The sequence below is a fragment of the Strongyloides ratti genome (assembly GCF_001040885.1).
Source record: "Strongyloides ratti genome assembly S_ratti_ED321, chromosome : 1".
Taxonomy (NCBI): Eukaryota; Metazoa; Nematoda; class Chromadorea; order Rhabditida; family Strongyloididae; genus Strongyloides; species Strongyloides ratti.
Genome location: NC_037307.1, coordinates 1,006,654 through 1,024,439, shown reverse-complemented (window position 1 = coordinate 1,024,439; position 17,786 = coordinate 1,006,654). Strand labels below are relative to the sequence as shown.

The 17,786-nt window shown below is 19.8% G+C and overlaps 7 protein-coding genes across 7 annotated transcripts; 3 read left to right on the top strand and 4 right to left on the bottom strand.

The window, feature by feature from the left end:
• Window positions 1-4,100: 4,100 nt before the first annotated feature.
• Window positions 4,101-4,676, top strand: SRAE_1000033200 (Hypothetical protein; the record flags this gene model as incomplete). The annotated part of the gene is made up of 1 exon (XM_024647153.1): window positions 4,101-4,676. The coding sequence occupies one exon, from the start codon at window positions 4,101-4,103 to the stop codon at window positions 4,674-4,676; it is 576 nt and encodes a 191-aa protein (XP_024501259.1).
• Window positions 4,677-4,725: 49 nt separating this feature from the next.
• On the bottom strand, window positions 4,726-6,681 carry SRAE_1000033100 (Hypothetical protein; the record flags this gene model as incomplete). The annotated part of the gene is made up of 3 exons (XM_024647151.1): window positions 4,726-5,346; window positions 5,392-6,225; window positions 6,565-6,681. 3 exons carry the CDS (start codon window positions 6,679-6,681, stop codon window positions 4,726-4,728), a joined length of 1,572 nt encoding a protein of 523 aa, XP_024501258.1.
• A 462-nt stretch (window positions 6,682-7,143) lies between these two features.
• Window positions 7,144-7,846, bottom strand: SRAE_1000033000 (Iron-sulfur cluster co-chaperone protein HscB, mitochondrial; the record flags this gene model as incomplete). Its single annotated transcript, XM_024647150.1, has 3 exons — window positions 7,144-7,391; window positions 7,430-7,773; window positions 7,815-7,846. The coding sequence occupies 3 exons, from the start codon at window positions 7,844-7,846 to the stop codon at window positions 7,144-7,146; spliced, it is 624 nt and encodes a 207-aa protein (XP_024501257.1).
• Window positions 7,847-8,225: 379 nt separating this feature from the next.
• On the bottom strand, window positions 8,226-9,496 carry SRAE_1000032900 (Zinc finger, RING-type domain and Macro domain and Zinc finger, RING/FYVE/PHD-type domain-containing protein; the record flags this gene model as incomplete). The annotated part of the gene is made up of 2 exons (XM_024647149.1): window positions 8,226-8,525; window positions 8,570-9,496. 2 exons carry the CDS (start codon window positions 9,494-9,496, stop codon window positions 8,226-8,228), a joined length of 1,227 nt encoding a protein of 408 aa, XP_024501256.1.
• A 2,175-nt stretch (window positions 9,497-11,671) lies between these two features.
• On the bottom strand, window positions 11,672-13,032 carry SRAE_1000032800 (Rac GTPase-activating protein 1; the record flags this gene model as incomplete). Its single annotated transcript, XM_024647148.1, has 2 exons — window positions 11,672-12,906; window positions 12,945-13,032. 2 exons carry the CDS (start codon window positions 13,030-13,032, stop codon window positions 11,672-11,674), a joined length of 1,323 nt encoding a protein of 440 aa, XP_024501255.1.
• An 809-nt stretch (window positions 13,033-13,841) lies between these two features.
• On the top strand, window positions 13,842-14,448 carry SRAE_1000032700 (Hypothetical protein; the record flags this gene model as incomplete). Its single annotated transcript, XM_024647147.1, has 2 exons — window positions 13,842-14,034; window positions 14,078-14,448. 2 exons carry the CDS (start codon window positions 13,842-13,844, stop codon window positions 14,446-14,448), a joined length of 564 nt encoding a protein of 187 aa, XP_024501254.1.
• A 1,537-nt stretch (window positions 14,449-15,985) lies between these two features.
• SRAE_1000032650 (Hypothetical protein) lies at window positions 15,986-17,658 on the top strand (the record flags this gene model as incomplete). Its single annotated transcript, XM_024647146.1, has 2 exons — window positions 15,986-16,168; window positions 16,258-17,658. 2 exons carry the CDS (start codon window positions 15,986-15,988, stop codon window positions 17,656-17,658), a joined length of 1,584 nt encoding a protein of 527 aa, XP_024501253.1.
• Between the last annotated feature and the right edge of the window lie 128 nt (window positions 17,659-17,786).

Genomic DNA, 17,786 nt, shown 5'->3' with positions numbered 1-17,786 from the left:
AAAGATATTAAAATTTCTTGTTACAGTATGTTAAAATATATAACTTTATAAACTTATGGTATAATATTAATGATTAAACATTAATTAAAAGTTTACATTACCATGGTAAGTTTAAAAAACATTTATCAGTTATGAAGATATAAATTATCCATAAATAGAAAATATATTATTTAATGAAGTACATGTGTTTTAATATTTTGAGTAACTTAAATAAAGTATAAAAAAATATAAATAGATGGAAAAATAACTTTTTGGCAATTTATATCGTGATAAAATAAATTAACAAACATTTTCATTTTGTCATTGTACTCAGGTTATCTTTTCAATTTCAAATATAACAACATATTTTTATAAGGAAGTAAATGAGAATATTTTAGAAATTTTATTATACTAAAGGGATATTTAAGTAAGTAAAGAAATATCATTATTTCTTAATTTTATAAAAGTAACTGATTAACTAAAATATTTAACTACTTATATAAGTAAAAATGAATCCAACTTAACAATTTATGTATTTGGGATAGTAGCAATTAATTTAAAGAGATTAAAATCAAATCTCTCATATATCATATTTTTAGGTGTCTAAATTTTTTAATGAAATTTTTTCTTCAATTTCCGAAATATTTTTAAAAATAACTTATAAGTGATAAATGGTCTAAAAAATTCCCCAAGGAAATTAAATTCTTAAATATCTATTGCACTTTGATATTACTAAAATCTTGCCCCATCATTTTTTAATTCTAATATAAAATATTTAAAAAGTCTTTTTGCCAAATAAAAATTTTAAATTAAACTAATTATAAAACATTTTGTTTACCGGTATCCTAAAATGTTTTTCATGAAAATTTTTTAAATAAGGTAAATGACTTAATATTTATTAGTATTACGTAATAAACAATTTATTTTCATTACTAATTTATGTGAAAAAAAAAAAGTGATTTTAGTAATAAGATTAATAATAATATAAAATATTTTATTTTAGTAGGTTAATACTTTAATAACTTAATATTCATATATTTTCCGATTTTTATTTTATATATATCATGTTATTTTACATTTATAAGAGATAAAAATAAATATATATATATGTATATTTATATTTGTTACTAAATGCAAATATTATAATATAATTTATTGATACATTAATGTTATACTAAAAATTCAAAAAACAATTATTATCATTTTGAAAATTTTTGATATTCTAACTTTTTAAAAAAAATGTTTACCATAAAAAATTTTACAAAACAAATTGGTCTTTATAATTTACAATAAATTATGAAAATTATTCTAAAAAAATTTTTGTTAAAAAATTATGTTATCATTTAAAAATATTTTTGTTAAAAATTAAATATTTATCAAAAATTTTATTGCAACTTATTATATTTAAAAAAATGTTGTGTTTTTTTAACTAAAAAAAAATAAAATAAAAAAAACTTTAAAGAATAGGCTTTGTATTTAACATTTATTTTTCGATTGCCTGATAATGTTTAATGTTAAACCATCACTTAGACTACTTAAAACATGATAAAAATTTTTTTTATATTAACTATAATATTATTTTTTTAAACAAAAATGGTACAATTATAAAAAGTTAAAATTATTTTCAAAGTTTAAACCATTTTAAATTAAAAAATCATTATACTTAGTTTGAAATTAATCAAATGTAAAGCTACACTATAATTTTTTTTAAATATCTTAAACAAAAAGAAATTTCTAAAGTAAGAAAAATAAAATAGATTTAAATGTTTAATATGTGGAAAAATCAAACTACTAATCTTTTGATACTTACATAATTTTTTCAAATTCAAAAAATTTATTTGAATTCAAAACTAGTTTTTGAAACAGATTAATTTTTTAAAGTTATTTTTTTATAAAAAAAATTGACTATAAATTATAATTAAAAAAAAAAATATTTTTTTATATTTATTATTAAAATGTAAGAACAAATATTATGTGAGATTCTAAAAGTTTGTAAAAATTATGCTAATAGTTTAAAATATAAATACTATAACTTAAATGGTTTTGTAACTACTAATTTCTTTTTTCACAAAATTAAAATAAATACACATTATTTTTAAATATAAGTCAAGAAAATCTTTTTTAATTATTTGGTAAAATATTAAAAGTAAGTAATTTTTCATATACTAAATATTACCTGATATTATACTTTAGAACATAATTTTGTGAAATTTAAAATAACATTTATAAGTTTAGTTTAATATTTTGTACTTTACTTTTTTGATACTAATAATAAATTAGAAATATATTTTTTATTATTACTGTTAGATTATATTTTAAAATATTTTTATTAAAATAAAATAAATTTATAAATTTTTACAACTTTTATTACGGAGAAAGGAATATTATTAAAAATATGTAGGCAAAGGAAGAAAATTATGATTAATAAAAATAATAAAGAAAGATATAAATTAATATTATTTTAATATATTTTACAATAATATTTAACATTATTTTACGTTAAAACACATAGTTAAAAATAATTTTTTTTTAAGATAATTAAAATTTATTATTCTTTAAATTTTTATTGCAAAATTTATAATGAATTTTGTTCTTGTTTTTATGATATAAGCATTTATTTAAGTTATTATTAACAATTAATTATCCAACAAATTTTGAGTATTTTACAATACTGGATAAATACATTTACAAAATTAGCTTTATAAAGTTAATTGTCTCTGACAATGAAAGGTCAATTTTAGGACAAAATTATTAAACTTCTTTATAATAAATTGTTTTTTTTTTTTTAAAAATTATAATAAAAAAAAAGTCATCTTAATTAAATTTTGATTTTTTTTAATTGTTACAAAACTATACAAATTATTTATTTATTACAAACCAATATTATATAAATTTAAAAACATCTGATAATTTAGTTTTTAAATTCAATAAGTAAAAGACAAAATATTTTCAATAAGTAACTGTGTAACCACATAAACTTTCTATTTTTATCTATTTCCCCATTTTAAACCATTTTTGTTATCCAATGTCATAATTTATTATAGGATAAAAAATTTTTTTCACTTTTTAATATTTTATCAAACTGTGTGAAAACTTTTTTAAAATATTCTTTTATTTTACGCAAATTTAAGAGTGTATGAATTTAATATTATTATATTTTATATGCCATTAGGATAATTGTTTCCTATTACTAAGTAAGATAAACTATATGATGTTGTTTAAAAGAAATAAAAAAAAATATCTAAAATGCCAGTCATTTTTACAAATATTTTAAATTTAAACATTAAAAAAAATATATCAGGTGTTTATGATTTTTCTAGTATTAATTGTACTTTGATCTTAAAATTTATTCATATATTTTTTAAAAAAAAACTTAATATTTGTAAATAGAATACGTTTCAAATGTTGCCAGTAAAAATATTTACTTTAACTTACAGATTATTATTTTAAAAAAATTATATAATTATTATAACATATATTTATCATTATTATATATATTTCTTAAAAAATAAAATCATTGATCAAAGTTTGTTATTTTTGATAAAATTAGTACATGATAAGGAATATATTGTGAGGACTAGAAACTCCCATAAGATTATAATTTCATATATAAATAATCTTCATCAAATTGTAAAGTCACATAAAAGAATTTTTTTTTTTTTATATACTATGACAAATATTATTAAATTGCATCTTTTATTTCGATAAATTTAATTTTATTCAAAATAAGTAATTTTTCAAAATATCAATTGATATATAATATGTATGTTACTTAACTTTTTTTTTTTATTCAATAAAATTCTTTTATTTTTAATATGATTCTAATAAAATACTTATTATTTCTTTATAATTTTACTTCATTTTCAATAAAGATTAATATGTACACGTGAATGTTTTTACTTAACTAGCTAAATATATATATATATATTTTTTTTTTTAAAAATGTTATTCAAGACAATTAAATTGAAAACTTATGTTTATGGTTAAGTTTTAATGGATATTTATAAAAGATATCATTTATAAATATTCATTTTGTTTATTCGTCAAATAATATATATTTTGTTATTTTTATATTTTATTAAATATCATTTTTTTTAGTATATATTTTTGTTTTTTTAAAGATGGGATTAGTACAATCTAGTACCTCGAGAGCAGCAAAATTTAGTGGGAGTGGCCACCAAAGAAGAAGTATAAGAAATGAAAGACAACCAGTTGTTAGAAGTTCTCGAAGATATAGATCATCAAGTACATCATGTAATGTTAATAGAAATGCAAAAGAATTTAGTCGTTTCTGGGCATCTGGTGGGCAATTGGCACCAAAAATAAGAGGTAACTCAACATCATCCTCAATTAAATCAACACGTAGTAAAGAAGGATGGAGAAGAAAAAGTCAATGTTCTTCAGAAGCAATATTTACGAGAAAAAATTCCCAATATTCTTATAGTAGTTGTGAAAATAATAATACAGAATTATTAAATTCTAAATTAAAACCCTGTGAAAATAAAAAAAGATATTTTAAAAGTCAACATAATAATCAAAAATTAAGTTATGATAATACTACACATGGAGAACAAAATGTGGATAAGAAAAAAAAACATGAGTTTAAAAAAAATCCATCTATCTCTTTACCACATGATGAAGAAACAATAAATGTGCCTATGAATTTGTGTTATAGATTGGATGATCTTAAACTTTAACTTTATGTATAACATTAATTTGAGATTTTTAAAAAATATTATAAATTTATTAATTAAATTCTTTTACTGGTTCCAACATTACTCTTAGTCTTTTAATTAATTCATGCCATTCTGGGATGTAATTTTTGTCACCCACTTTAATATTTTCATGTCTACTAAAAAAGTCTTTCAATTCATTAACAGCAATTTTATATAATAAGGAAGATCTACGTTCTGTGACTATTTCTTTTCCTAAAGATATTGCATAACAAGTTAATAATTTACCATATTCTAATGGACATTGCTCTTCAGCCAATATACTTTCATTTTTGATTCTTCTTTTTTCTAAGTAGCATATTAATTCTGGGTAATCTTTGTTTTTTAAAATAATTTGCCTCACAACACTTTTATTAATGTCCCAAAGTTGACTGACAGCATATGTCATAATCTTTGTATCTAAGTTTAAATAACTAAATAAAAGTAAATATTTTGTAAAGATGACATCTCCTAAGGCTTTATCTTCAAAAGATTGACATAATTGCATCAAATATTCAGGGATTGATTCAACACCATTAATTTGAGTATCTTTTGTTATTTGAAATTTATTTAATGTTGCTTCTGGTAAAACATATTTATATAACATTTTTTCCATAAAATCAGATATTATATTACTTTCAAGAGATACAGATACCTTTAAAAAATATAATCTCATTAATTTTAATAAATATTCTCCTACAGAAAAACGTAAATAAAAATAATAAGTACGTTCTGTAAAAAGAAGATAGGTGAATAACAATATATTTTCAATATTTCTAATTACATTAGCTTCAATAGTATTTTTATGTCTATTTTCATCAACAATTTTAAGTAGTGGTGTTATACACCAACTGGCATCAATATGAATATTAATGCCATCTTGCATAATTAATTTAGTATAAACAGATTGTTGCTCCATGTTGTTTTTGAAGTAAATATTTAATATTTCTTTTCTTCTTTTAATTGCTTCAATATATAATTTATCAGTAGAATATTCTTCTAATGGTTTAACTCCTAAACTATTAAACATTTCACTTACTGTTCTTTCAATTCTTGGTTTGATAGCATTTATCATTTGCATTTCAAAATTTGATGCAACAGGATCAAAAGCAATACGAGTTCTGTCAGTTATTTTTCCCTGGAGAATATCATCTGGATTCATAACTTCTAACTTTTTAATTATTTCCTCTTCTATTATTTCTTTTTCATCTGATGTTTCATCTTTCAAATTTGAATGAGGTATATTATCTTTTGTCTCAATATTTTTTTTAGGAACAAATTTACGAGAAGACTTGTTTTTATAATCAGCTATAAGACTTTCTTTAGTTAAATTTGAAAAGACATCCTCTGTTTCATCTATATTTCCGTCAACTTTGAAAGGATCACATTTTTCAGGAAACAAAAAATATCCCATGTATTTTTCTGTTACACCTTCAAGAGGCAATGGAGGAATACTTTCAAGAGTATTCTCTATCAAATTATCACTTGTTTCTTCAAATTTTTCTATAACTTCAATATTTTTTTGTCTAGGCCTCTAAAAAAGAATATCTAATTTTAAAAAAAAATGTTTTTTAAAAAAATAAAATATACAAAGTAAATATAGTTATAAATTATTGCTTGTTACACATTAAGTTATTTAAAAAATAAAATATATAGTGGAGTTATTTTAAAAATTAAAATAATTAATCATTATGAAAAATATTAACATATGTTGTAACATTAATAATTTTAAATATAATTACAACAAAAAATATTACTTAAAATAATACCGTATGTAAAAAAGTTTACTTGTACTTCATAATAATATTGAAAAAAATAAAATAAATCAAAAATATTTTGGTAAATTTTTTAATCATATTTTTTATCAACATACCTTGTTCGATGAAATAACAGTTGCTGCAGCCTTTTCACCCTCTTCCAATGATTTATAGTAAATTTGTTGTGCTAATAAATCCTCTTCCTCAGAATCATACTCTTTTTTTGAATCCATTTAGAAGCAATAAATTTTTTAAAATTCCCTGAAATTTAAAATGATTACATATTTCCAATAATAATCTGTATGTATTAATATCACGAAACTGTAGAAAGTATTATTTTACAATAAATTAAAATTCTTCTACTTTTTTATACTAATTATAATACAAAAAACTTCAATAGAAAATTTACAAATTAAAAAAAAAATTTTTATGATATAATTTTTGTGTTAGAAAACTTTGTTTAAACTGTCTTGTCACTTGGAAACATATTTTATTCCACTACTTTTGGGTAAATTGTAGCAAAATCATGAAAAACTTAATCAAGTAATTCATTATTTGTTAAAATAACAATTTCCCACTATAATATAATGTTTTCTAAATATTCTTTAAAAAAATACTAAAATATTTTTATCACCATCAAGATATGGCATTTGCTTCTATTAATTTTCTTTTGTTTTATTTCTTTAAATTCAAATCTAATATAGCTTCAAACGTTTCAAAATATGATTTTTTGCACTCGTGACAAATTTTAAACGTGTTATTAATTTTTTAGCTTCAGGAATATCGCTATTTTGAAAAGCTTTATCAATTTCTTCAATAATTTTCTTTTCTTCCGCTTCCATTTGATCTTTTTTATTATGTAACTTTTCATCATCGACAATTTCTGATATATCTTCATTTAAACTCATCATCTCCATTAGCAATTCATTATTTGACATTGAATCTAAAAAAGTTTAAAGTTAAAAGATTATTTTAATATACCATATTCTTTTGACTTGAAATCATTTAACAAATATTCAGCCCTCAAAATAGGATTTGAAATTGTTTTGTAAGCATCGTTTAATAAAGCAGAATGTTTATCTGAAAGTACTTTTTCTTCATCACTTTTATAACCAAATTTATCTGGATGAACTTTAGATTGCAATTGCATTAGATTTGTTTTTAATTCTTTTTCATTAACATTAAAAGACTTTTTCATTTTTAATCGTTGAAATGGGCATAAATTTTCATTTGGCTTTTGGATAATGTCACAACTATTGCAAAACGTCGTGTCTTCTGTTTCTGAATGACATTTCCAACACTTTTTATAACGAGAAAAAATAATTCTAAAATTAAGATACTACATTTTTAAATAAACAATAGTTACCTTGAGCATTTTGAATTTGTAGATCTAAACATATTATTTATTTTTGCTACACTACTAACGTATATGAATTCACAAAAAATTCTTTCTTTTTCTATTTTTCTGCACAAGATTGAAAAAAAAATAACTCCCTTGGAAAAATGTTTATTTTCAAGACGTAATTATGTAGTTTGTGGAAAAACAAAAAAAAAAATATTAATTAAATATAATCTAATTGATTACTTCTAAACAAAGAATCTTTTTTTCAGAGCAACAATTAAATCTTATGATTTTTTTTTAAATTTACCAACAAAAATACTTTTCTTATTTTGAGCTTATAGTAATGTAATTTGTTAAAAAATTTATTTTTTTAACTATGGCTTATATTACATAATAAAAAAAAAAGAAAAGAGAAAATTTTAATGTTAACACCAATTATTGTTCAAGAAATTCTTCTGTAATTCCCAAGTCTCTCAATTCATATTGGAGACGTGTTAGATAACCTGAGTCAGGATATCCGAAAGGTCCACCTTCTTTTGATGTTTTGTGGTGAATTCCATTCCATACACATACATTTCTTTTTCTGGTTGTAAGAGAATCAGAAACAGTAAATGTTAGTCTCATTTTGAAGGCAATTTCTAATAATTTCAAACATTTTGCTCCTTCCTCAGTATTTGGAAGATAAGCAATTCTAGTAACACCAAGATAAGGTAATCCTGGACGTATATGTTGTTCCTGATAAATAATATTATAAAGTTTTATCATCAAATGAAACTTACACTTTGCATACCACTAGGTATTTTATATCGTATCTCTATAAAACCATTAGCATCTGGAAAACCAGGTACTCGTCCACTTACAATTCTTGAAACCATACTTCCACCACGTGGTTGTGGTCCCATTGCTGTAACATAAATTTTTAAACACAATGGACATCGTGGTCTCATTTTAAAAGCCTCATTAATACAGTCCTGGTGAAATATATGCCTACATAATCTTAATTTAACGGCACATTCAGTTGATTCAAAAAAATTTGACAAACAAATTGCACACTTATCATCTTCTTCTAATTTACTTCTATCATCTTCCGTTAAAATGGTCATACTTGTTGATTCAATATTTTCTACTTCACCTGTATCTTCCTCATCATCTTCATCTAATTCGTTAGAAATATTATTTCCACTACTTCCAAATAATCTTTGAAAACTTCTTTGATATGTTTTTATTGTTCTTTCATTTATATCTTTAAAATATATTTTTTCTAAACTTCCAAAATTATCAAAACGATTTATGGCCGTAAAGGCACATGTTGAGGCAAATGATAATGGAACATGTAAATTACCTGCACCAATAGCAGTTAATGCAATAGTTTTAAACTGTTCTTGAATAGCTTTTTCAAAAATTTTCTCATAAACATCGTAAAGAAGTCCAATATCAGTACCTCTTATTATGGCAAACATAATCTTTTTGTTATCAAGTATCTCACCACCATCAATAACAACAATTCCTGTTGATTGTGTTATTTTCTTTTTCTCATCAAAAATAACAGAATTCAGTGTATTTCCAACTTTTCGATGTAATGCTTTACCAGCTCCAACATTTAAGTCAAGTTTTGAATTTGTGGATATACAAATAGCATCAACATTACTAGTAAAAATATCACCAACTTCAAAATAAATATCAACATTTCTAAATTTAAATGACATGTTGTGGCTCTTAAAATATTTTGAAACAATTGTAAAAAAATATGAAAACTATCCTTTAACGAATAATGGGGAAAGAAGTATGTATCAAAAAAAAAATTTTTTGTTTACAAGGTCGCTTCAATCAAAATAGTGATTCATACTTTTTACTCCAATAGTCGTATGTTAGTATAAAGATGATTTTTTTTTTGTAAAAGATGGGGTTTTTTATTTTAATGATTGGGGAAATGATACAATTTATTGTGATAAATTTTTTTCATATTTTTAACTTTACATGAATTATTATCTTTATCAAAATTTCTAATTCTTTTGATTTAATTTTAAAAATGATTATATTTTTATATTTTTTTAATAATTATTATTATATTTTCACAGTAAAATTAGAATAAAAAATATTAAAATAAATAAATATTTTTAGATTTTTTTTTCACTAATATGATAAAATAAAATGACATTTATTTCATAATAATAGAAGAATTGTTATATTAATCATGGTGAAATATATAAATATTGAAGAAAAAAAAAATTTTACTGATTTATTATTCAACGAATAAACATAAATGGATAAGGTACCCAAAGAATTCTAATTATTTGAAATATAACAATACCAGTGTAGATTAAAATTTGACCAATAAAAAAGACATGTTTAATTAAAGCAATTTTTTCTTCATTGCTTAAGTTAACACTTTCATTTCCTTGTATTATATCAAAAATATGTCTACAAAATATAATTATTTTGTTTAATTATTAACAGTAAAAATTACTTACTTTAATGACGAAGTAAAAGTCATGGTTATATTGATTTCTTCTTTCACTATACCAGTGTATATTCAAAATATAAATTTATCTTTTCAAACATTCCCTAAAATAAATCATTAAATTGAGTATAATAAGGTATATCAATATATTTATTTCTTTATTTTTATTTAATAATTTAAGTGTACTATTAAATAAAGTTTAAAAAAAAATATATATATATATAAATTTACATTTATTAAATTTTAATTTTTTGTGGGATACATTTTTGGATTATAAAATAAAGCCTTCATTGGGTATAATTTATTCCTCTTTAAAAAGAAAATAGTCTTATGACCTATTATTAGATATATTTCATTATGACAAACTATCTGAATATAAATATAACATTTATTACATTATTATAGATGATAATATGGTTTTAGTATATAAAATTAGAAACTAAATGAATGTAAAATCTTAACAATATTTAAAAGTAGTAATAAAATTCAGAATGAAAATTAAATATGTTAATGATATTTTTCATATTTTCATTGATATATTTTTATTGATTATTAAGGTATACAAAAAGGGTGGAAGTTTTAATTTAATAAAAAAAAATATATATATATAATATATATATAATTTATAAAAGGAAAATTAAAAAAGTATAACGGCATAAAAGTTTTTTTGCAATAGTCTTTTTTCTATTAAAATACGAGTAAATTCTACACAAGAGAAATTTCTTCTATATCAGTTATTTAAAATGATATTAATAAGATTAATAAAAAGTATCATTTATCATATATAAAGTAATATTTTTATTTTTTTTTTTCTTTAAATTTTAAAATATTCATATACTTTAAGAATATATTTTATTATATTAATAATATAATCATTGTGATAAAAAATTTAGATACCATTTTAATTTTATAAAAATAATTTATAAAACATGTTTTATGTTTATCCATATAATTATTCTATATTTTTAATCTATTAAAATACTTCTATTTTGTCATTTAATTTTTGTTTTATTTATAGAAGATATTTTTTGTGTAAAAATAAGTTTAATAATAAAGTATCTTAATTTCTTTTGAATCTATAAATATTTTTCATAATATAAAATGGTTATATAAACTATTAAATAAGTACTGTTATAATTAAATCACGTTTTATACAACATATATTTAATTCTTCTAAATTGATATATGAATACACTATAATATATAAATTACAAAAATAAAACAAAAAATTTTCAATATTAATTGTGTTTTGAACAAAATTTTATATAATTGGTTAATTTGTTATTTCATAAATATCAAGTATGATAATGTACACATTAAAAATTAATTAACAATTTCCTTAACAATAACTTAATTAAGTTTCACTTTTATAGAATTCAATATTTTAACCTCTATTTATCAAATTGAAGTTAGTATAATTTTAGTTATATACAACATGGTTAATTTCTTTTGGTAAAAATTGTTCCCAAAAAGTATTGGATAATTGGAGAAATCCAAGAATTATAAGTTTTTGTGATTCCATTTCTTTTTTCATTTGACTTGATGTAATTATTCCTGGTGATGTATTAAATCCTACAATTGTTGGTCCAAATATATCAGCAATATTATAAATAGCTAATTTTTTATTTGAATAACATTTCTCTGAAACTTTTATCCAATGAAGGCATAAATAAGCTAATGTTTGAAGATTTGGTTCAGGAAGAAGTTTAATAACAGAAATTAGATTATCCACATTTAATGTTTTGATAGCTGAATCAAATTCTATCCATAAAACATGTGGTATAATGGGATCACTGATTGCTCTAAGAAATTTTTGAAGACATCCAATTATTGTTGAAGGATTTATAAATTCTAATGCTGGTATAGACTTTGAGTATAAAAAGTTATTATAAAGTTCTGATACCTCTTTATATAATATTGGTAGTTGATATAATTCTTCAGTTTCAAGATGAAATTTCTCCAATCCTTCTATACAACTAATAATAATATATGGAATCATTGGAGAATATTGTGGAGAAATGTCAAAAAGAGTCATTTTTCCTTTAGATTTATAGTTGTAAGGTGGATATTTTTGAACACATGATATTGAAACTCTATTGGTACTATTAAAATTATGAATAACTTTATTATCAAAAGACATATAAGATTCTTTTGGGAAATTAACAGGTGATTCAGAACTATTTGCTTTGTCTACTTCAGAAGTGACATTTTGGGAAGAATGCAATTGTGATGTTATAGAATTCAAGTTGTCTGTACAGATATCACTCGATAAAATAGACACATTAACACAATTTATGGATGCTCTTCTCCTTGATGATGAATTCTTATTACTCTTTATTTCTTTTTGAAGTATTGATGAATGTTCCAATGATATGGATGAACTAATAGTATTTGTATTAGACGTGATCTTCAAAAGATTAACAATTTCAAAAAGTTTCTCAATCTTTGTTTCTAATTCTTTCTTTCGTATTTCAAGAATTCGAACTTCGTTGCATGAATCTGTCAATTGTACATCTTTAGTTAATAATTTTTTTCCAATTGCTACTACACTTTTTTCTTTCAATTTTAATTTTATCTGTAACATTTGATTCGTTTGTTCTAATGTTTGATATTTAGAAAATAATTTTTTAAATAATTCAAGTAATTCATGATATACTGAAACATTGATACTAATAAAATCATTAATGACTAACCAATGTCACTGCCGTTAACTAATTCATCCATTTCTCCTAACAGTAGATTGAATGAGTTAATTAAATGGCAACTATTCTTTGAATCCATTATCTATAAATACACTCAATCCACTACTTACATTTACTTCAATACACAAATAATAATATAAATAAACTATTAACAAATGACAAAAAAAAATAAAATTAAAAAGTATTATGTCATTGTATTGTCATAGAAATAAAAAATACAAGATTGATAAAAAAAAGATGAACGTTTCAATACATTTTCTTTAAAGTATTTGAAATCAAAATAAATAAATCTATCAAATCAAACTATCAGCTTTGAATCAATTCTTTTTATTAATATACTTATCATTACATTTATTATCAAATGTTTACTTTCAGATATCAAAATATTATAATTCAATAAAGATATCTATTGAAAAATTGGTAAGACATTAATCTTAAACATATAATATTTTTTTTTCTATGATAATAAATTTATCATAACTTTTTTTAAAAAATATTTAACATTCCCTTTATTTTTAAAAATGATTTACAAATTGCTGGAAAAATTTTCATTGAAATTTATTTTTAATAAATATATGGAGTAAACATTTAAAACTAATAATTATATTTTAAAGTTTTTTGATATTTTTTATATTTGGAAAAAGTTTAATATGATACATTAACATTTGGTAATATGTGTTTATAATTCATGTAGATTAATTTTATCAACAACAAAGCTTATTTATGCAATTTTTTGTGTTAATATTATTTTAATTAAAAAAAAACAATTGTAAATACTATAAAACTCAAGTTTTTATATTTAAGTTATTAAAAAATAATATAAAAACTCAATTAAATTTTTTTTTGTTATTTTACTACCAAATGATTTGTTTTAGATTTTATAATTTTATGATAGTAATTTTACCATTAATTTCTCTGATAAAATGTCAGAGTAATGATGGTTCTGTTTTGAAGAAAAAAGCATGTGATAGAATGGCTAATTTAGTATCCACTTTTATAACATGTCAACAATTAATATCTATACTTGATCAAGCTAGTGGTTTAATAGCTGATGGTACTGATTTAAATACAACTGTTTCAGGTAAATTATACTTTATAAGACATTTTATAATTTAATTAAAAAGAAATGACATCAATTATATTGGGATCATTGACTGCATCTCAAAATGTTACAGCAATAACTAAAGGAGCACCTCTAGTTTTTTCTCTTGGAATTTCTGGTATTCAAAAAGCTATTTCAACATTGATTACTGTTATGACGGATAATTTAATGCCACTTGGAGAGCAGTTAGATTCCCTTGCAAAAATGTGGATTGATGATAGTATGCCAAGAAATGTAATTGTAAATCAGCTTTATTACTATGGTTTGTCATTTGTTACCAAAAAACGTATTGGAACTTTATTCAAAAGATACAAGAATGCTGTTGGTGATAAAAGTTTTGCTTCAATAAAATCTGCACTCAATTCATTGATAAAATTCAACTTATATACATAATAATACATTATAAATAAAAATTTTATTAATATTTATCTAATTATTTTAAATAACAAAAAAAACTATATTTTAGGTTAACTTTGAGTTACTATGAATATCATTATAAAAACTTTTTATCTACAAAAACAAAACTATTTAAATTAAATTAACTGTAAAAAATTATATATATTTAAGTTTTATAGAATACTAATAATTTAAAAAAAAGTAAATTTTTATTTGGTTTATAAAAATTGATATTGTTAGTTAAAAATATATTTTGTTTTTTTAAATAAGGAATAGATTATATTGATAAAAAAAATACGTACTGTAAGGTGTTAATTGTTAACTTTATTTTCACAAAAAAAAAATCTTATTTTTTTAATAATTTTATTAAAAATATAATTAAGTATAATACACAATTATTTATAGTAAAAATTAAAAAATCAAACACAACAAGGATATTATCAATGATAAAAATATTTATTATATTTATAAATTGTTATAATTAAATGTTAAAGTTATGATCCTTAAATTTGTCAATTATTTTAAATATTGTAAAAAATATTATTTAAAGTGTATTGGCATTAACTTTTATTTAAATTTTATTTATTTATATTATTTTTTATCAATTACCTATTAAAAATCACATTAAATAATATTATGAAAAAAAGTTATCTATAACAATTAAAACTTCTATTAAAATTTGAATACAAAACATAAAATTATAACACAAAAAAAAATGATGTTTAAAAATTAAAATGTTTAAAATATTAATATTTTTTCTAACAGTATTATTAAATTTCTCCATTGATTTTTGATAAAATTTAATGGTACCTCTCAATATTAATTTAACATGTATGTTAAAACTTTTTAAAAAAGATTATAATCTTTACATTTTAAAATAAAGATAGAATATCTTTACTAAAATCAGATATCTAAGTTATATTATTTCATAATTTTATTTAATAAATTTTAATATTATTTATTAATAAATAAAAATTTTATTGTTTAAAAAAAAATTTTTGTTTAAAAAAAAAAAGGGAACAAAAAACATATTAATATAATTTTTATAATTATTTTATATCATATATTATATATAGTATGTTAAAGAATAAAAGGTATAAAATTAATTTTAAATTAAATGATATATTAACATAATATATAAGACATATATTATTTAAGATCATTAAATAATAAATTAACAAAATCATCAAATTGTTAGATACATTTACTATATATAAAGTTTGATTTTTGCCCATATTTAATTATAGAAAAAGAAAATAATCAAGGTAGTTTATATATATTATTTATATATATATTTATATATATATATATAAATGTGATGCTTTAGGTTTATATTATCATACTTTTGATGTACCTATTAAAAATGTTTTGTAATTATATATATTTTATTAATTCAAATATTTTATATTATTGTATAAATTTAACAATATTTATTTTCTTCATTTTTTTTTTACCTTTATATATTTTTTTTAGTATTTAAATAAAAAAAGTTATTATTATAATTTTTTTTTTACTATATTTTTTTAATGCTTCTATGAGTCTTGAAGAAAAAGTCTTTAGAATATCTAAAGTAACTCAAAAGATCTTAGGATTTATTAATAATTTTGAAGATTATAAAAATGTTGAAGAATCTTGTCCACTTTTTAAATATCATTTACAAAATTTATCATGTTCATTAAAAGTTAAAGAAGATAATTTATGTTATCTTACACTTAGGGTATGTTTTTTTATTTTATATATAAAAATATTTATAATTATTTATTTATTTATTTAATTTTTAATAATTAAAAATATTATATATTTAAGGAAATTACAGAAGAAAATACAATAGCAATAAAAATAAATAATGATGATGAATTTCGAGTTAATAATCTAAGAAAAGATCCATTAAAATTAAGAAATATTCTGGAACATTGTTCACAAATTGTTATTATATATAATTATAAAATAATTTCATCATGGTACAAAAAAGAAGCAATATTAACAACAAATTATATATTAAAAAATATATGTAAAAATATATCAACAATAATGTTTTATTTTTCACAAAATAATGCATCTGAATTTTGGACATATCTTTTACCAATGTTTAGTACATTAAAATTAACCAAAATTGGACAATTTTTTTCTAGATATTTTTCTGAAAAATGTCAAGTCTGCCAACCAAGGTTATTTGATTTTCAAAATTATAAATATTTAAAATTTATTGATACATCATTACTAGTACATACAGAATATTATGAAGAAGATACTCGTATGATAAAATGGTTAATAAAATCATTAAGAAATAATTTACCAATAACTTTTGTTATTAGAATTTTATCTAATTCTGGTAATAATAATGGTATGTATGAAGGAAATTATAAAGATCTTTTATCATCAACATTTGCTAAAGAAGTTGTTAGAAATATTAATAATTCACCTCATTATGTTTATCTTGAATTAAATACTATATCATGGGATATCTCATCATGGTTAGGTAGAGGTAATAAGAAAGATTTTATCTATCCACCTAAACGTTTTAAACAAATATGTTTTAAGAAGATAAAATATTTAACAATTAATTTAAATAATCATTATTATTTTCCAAATTTTTTAAAATTTTATTCATTTACAAATTATTGTATTTTGGAAAGTTTAACAATTGTTATAAAAGAAAATTTTGAAGAAGAGTTAACATTAAATATGTTAACAAATTTATTAAAAACATTAAAAAATGTTTCATCATTTAAAGAATTAACAATAACAAATAAAAATGAATTTGGACAAAGTTATTTTGAATATATTGTTCAACATATACCATTAAATATTAAAAAATTGGTTTTTGATGGGTATATATCATATTCAAATATTATATTACAATCAATTATAACAAGATGCCCATTAATAGAATTTTTAGTTATGGGTAAACCTATATATGAACAATCATTACCATCATTATTTTTATTTTCATTAAAAAACTTAAAATATTTAAGTTTTTGGTGTTTTGAAGAGGAATATTTTCATATACCAAGTACATGTATTGGTATAAAAATTGAATGTCATTGTTCCTGGTTATCTGATGATCATGATTATACATGTATAAGAAAAATTCTTAAATATCGATATTTAAAAATTCTTCAAATAGTTGATCAAAATAATTTATTTAATGGAAAATTTATTTATTTTAATAAAACAGAAGATTGTTTAATATTAAAAAATTTATAAAATTAATTTATTAACTAATTATTTTTAGTAAAAAAATTATATATAATAAAAGATTTTTATATATTGGTAAAAAAAAATATATTCTTTCTTTAATTTCAAATAATTATATGAAAATAATTTGAAATGGT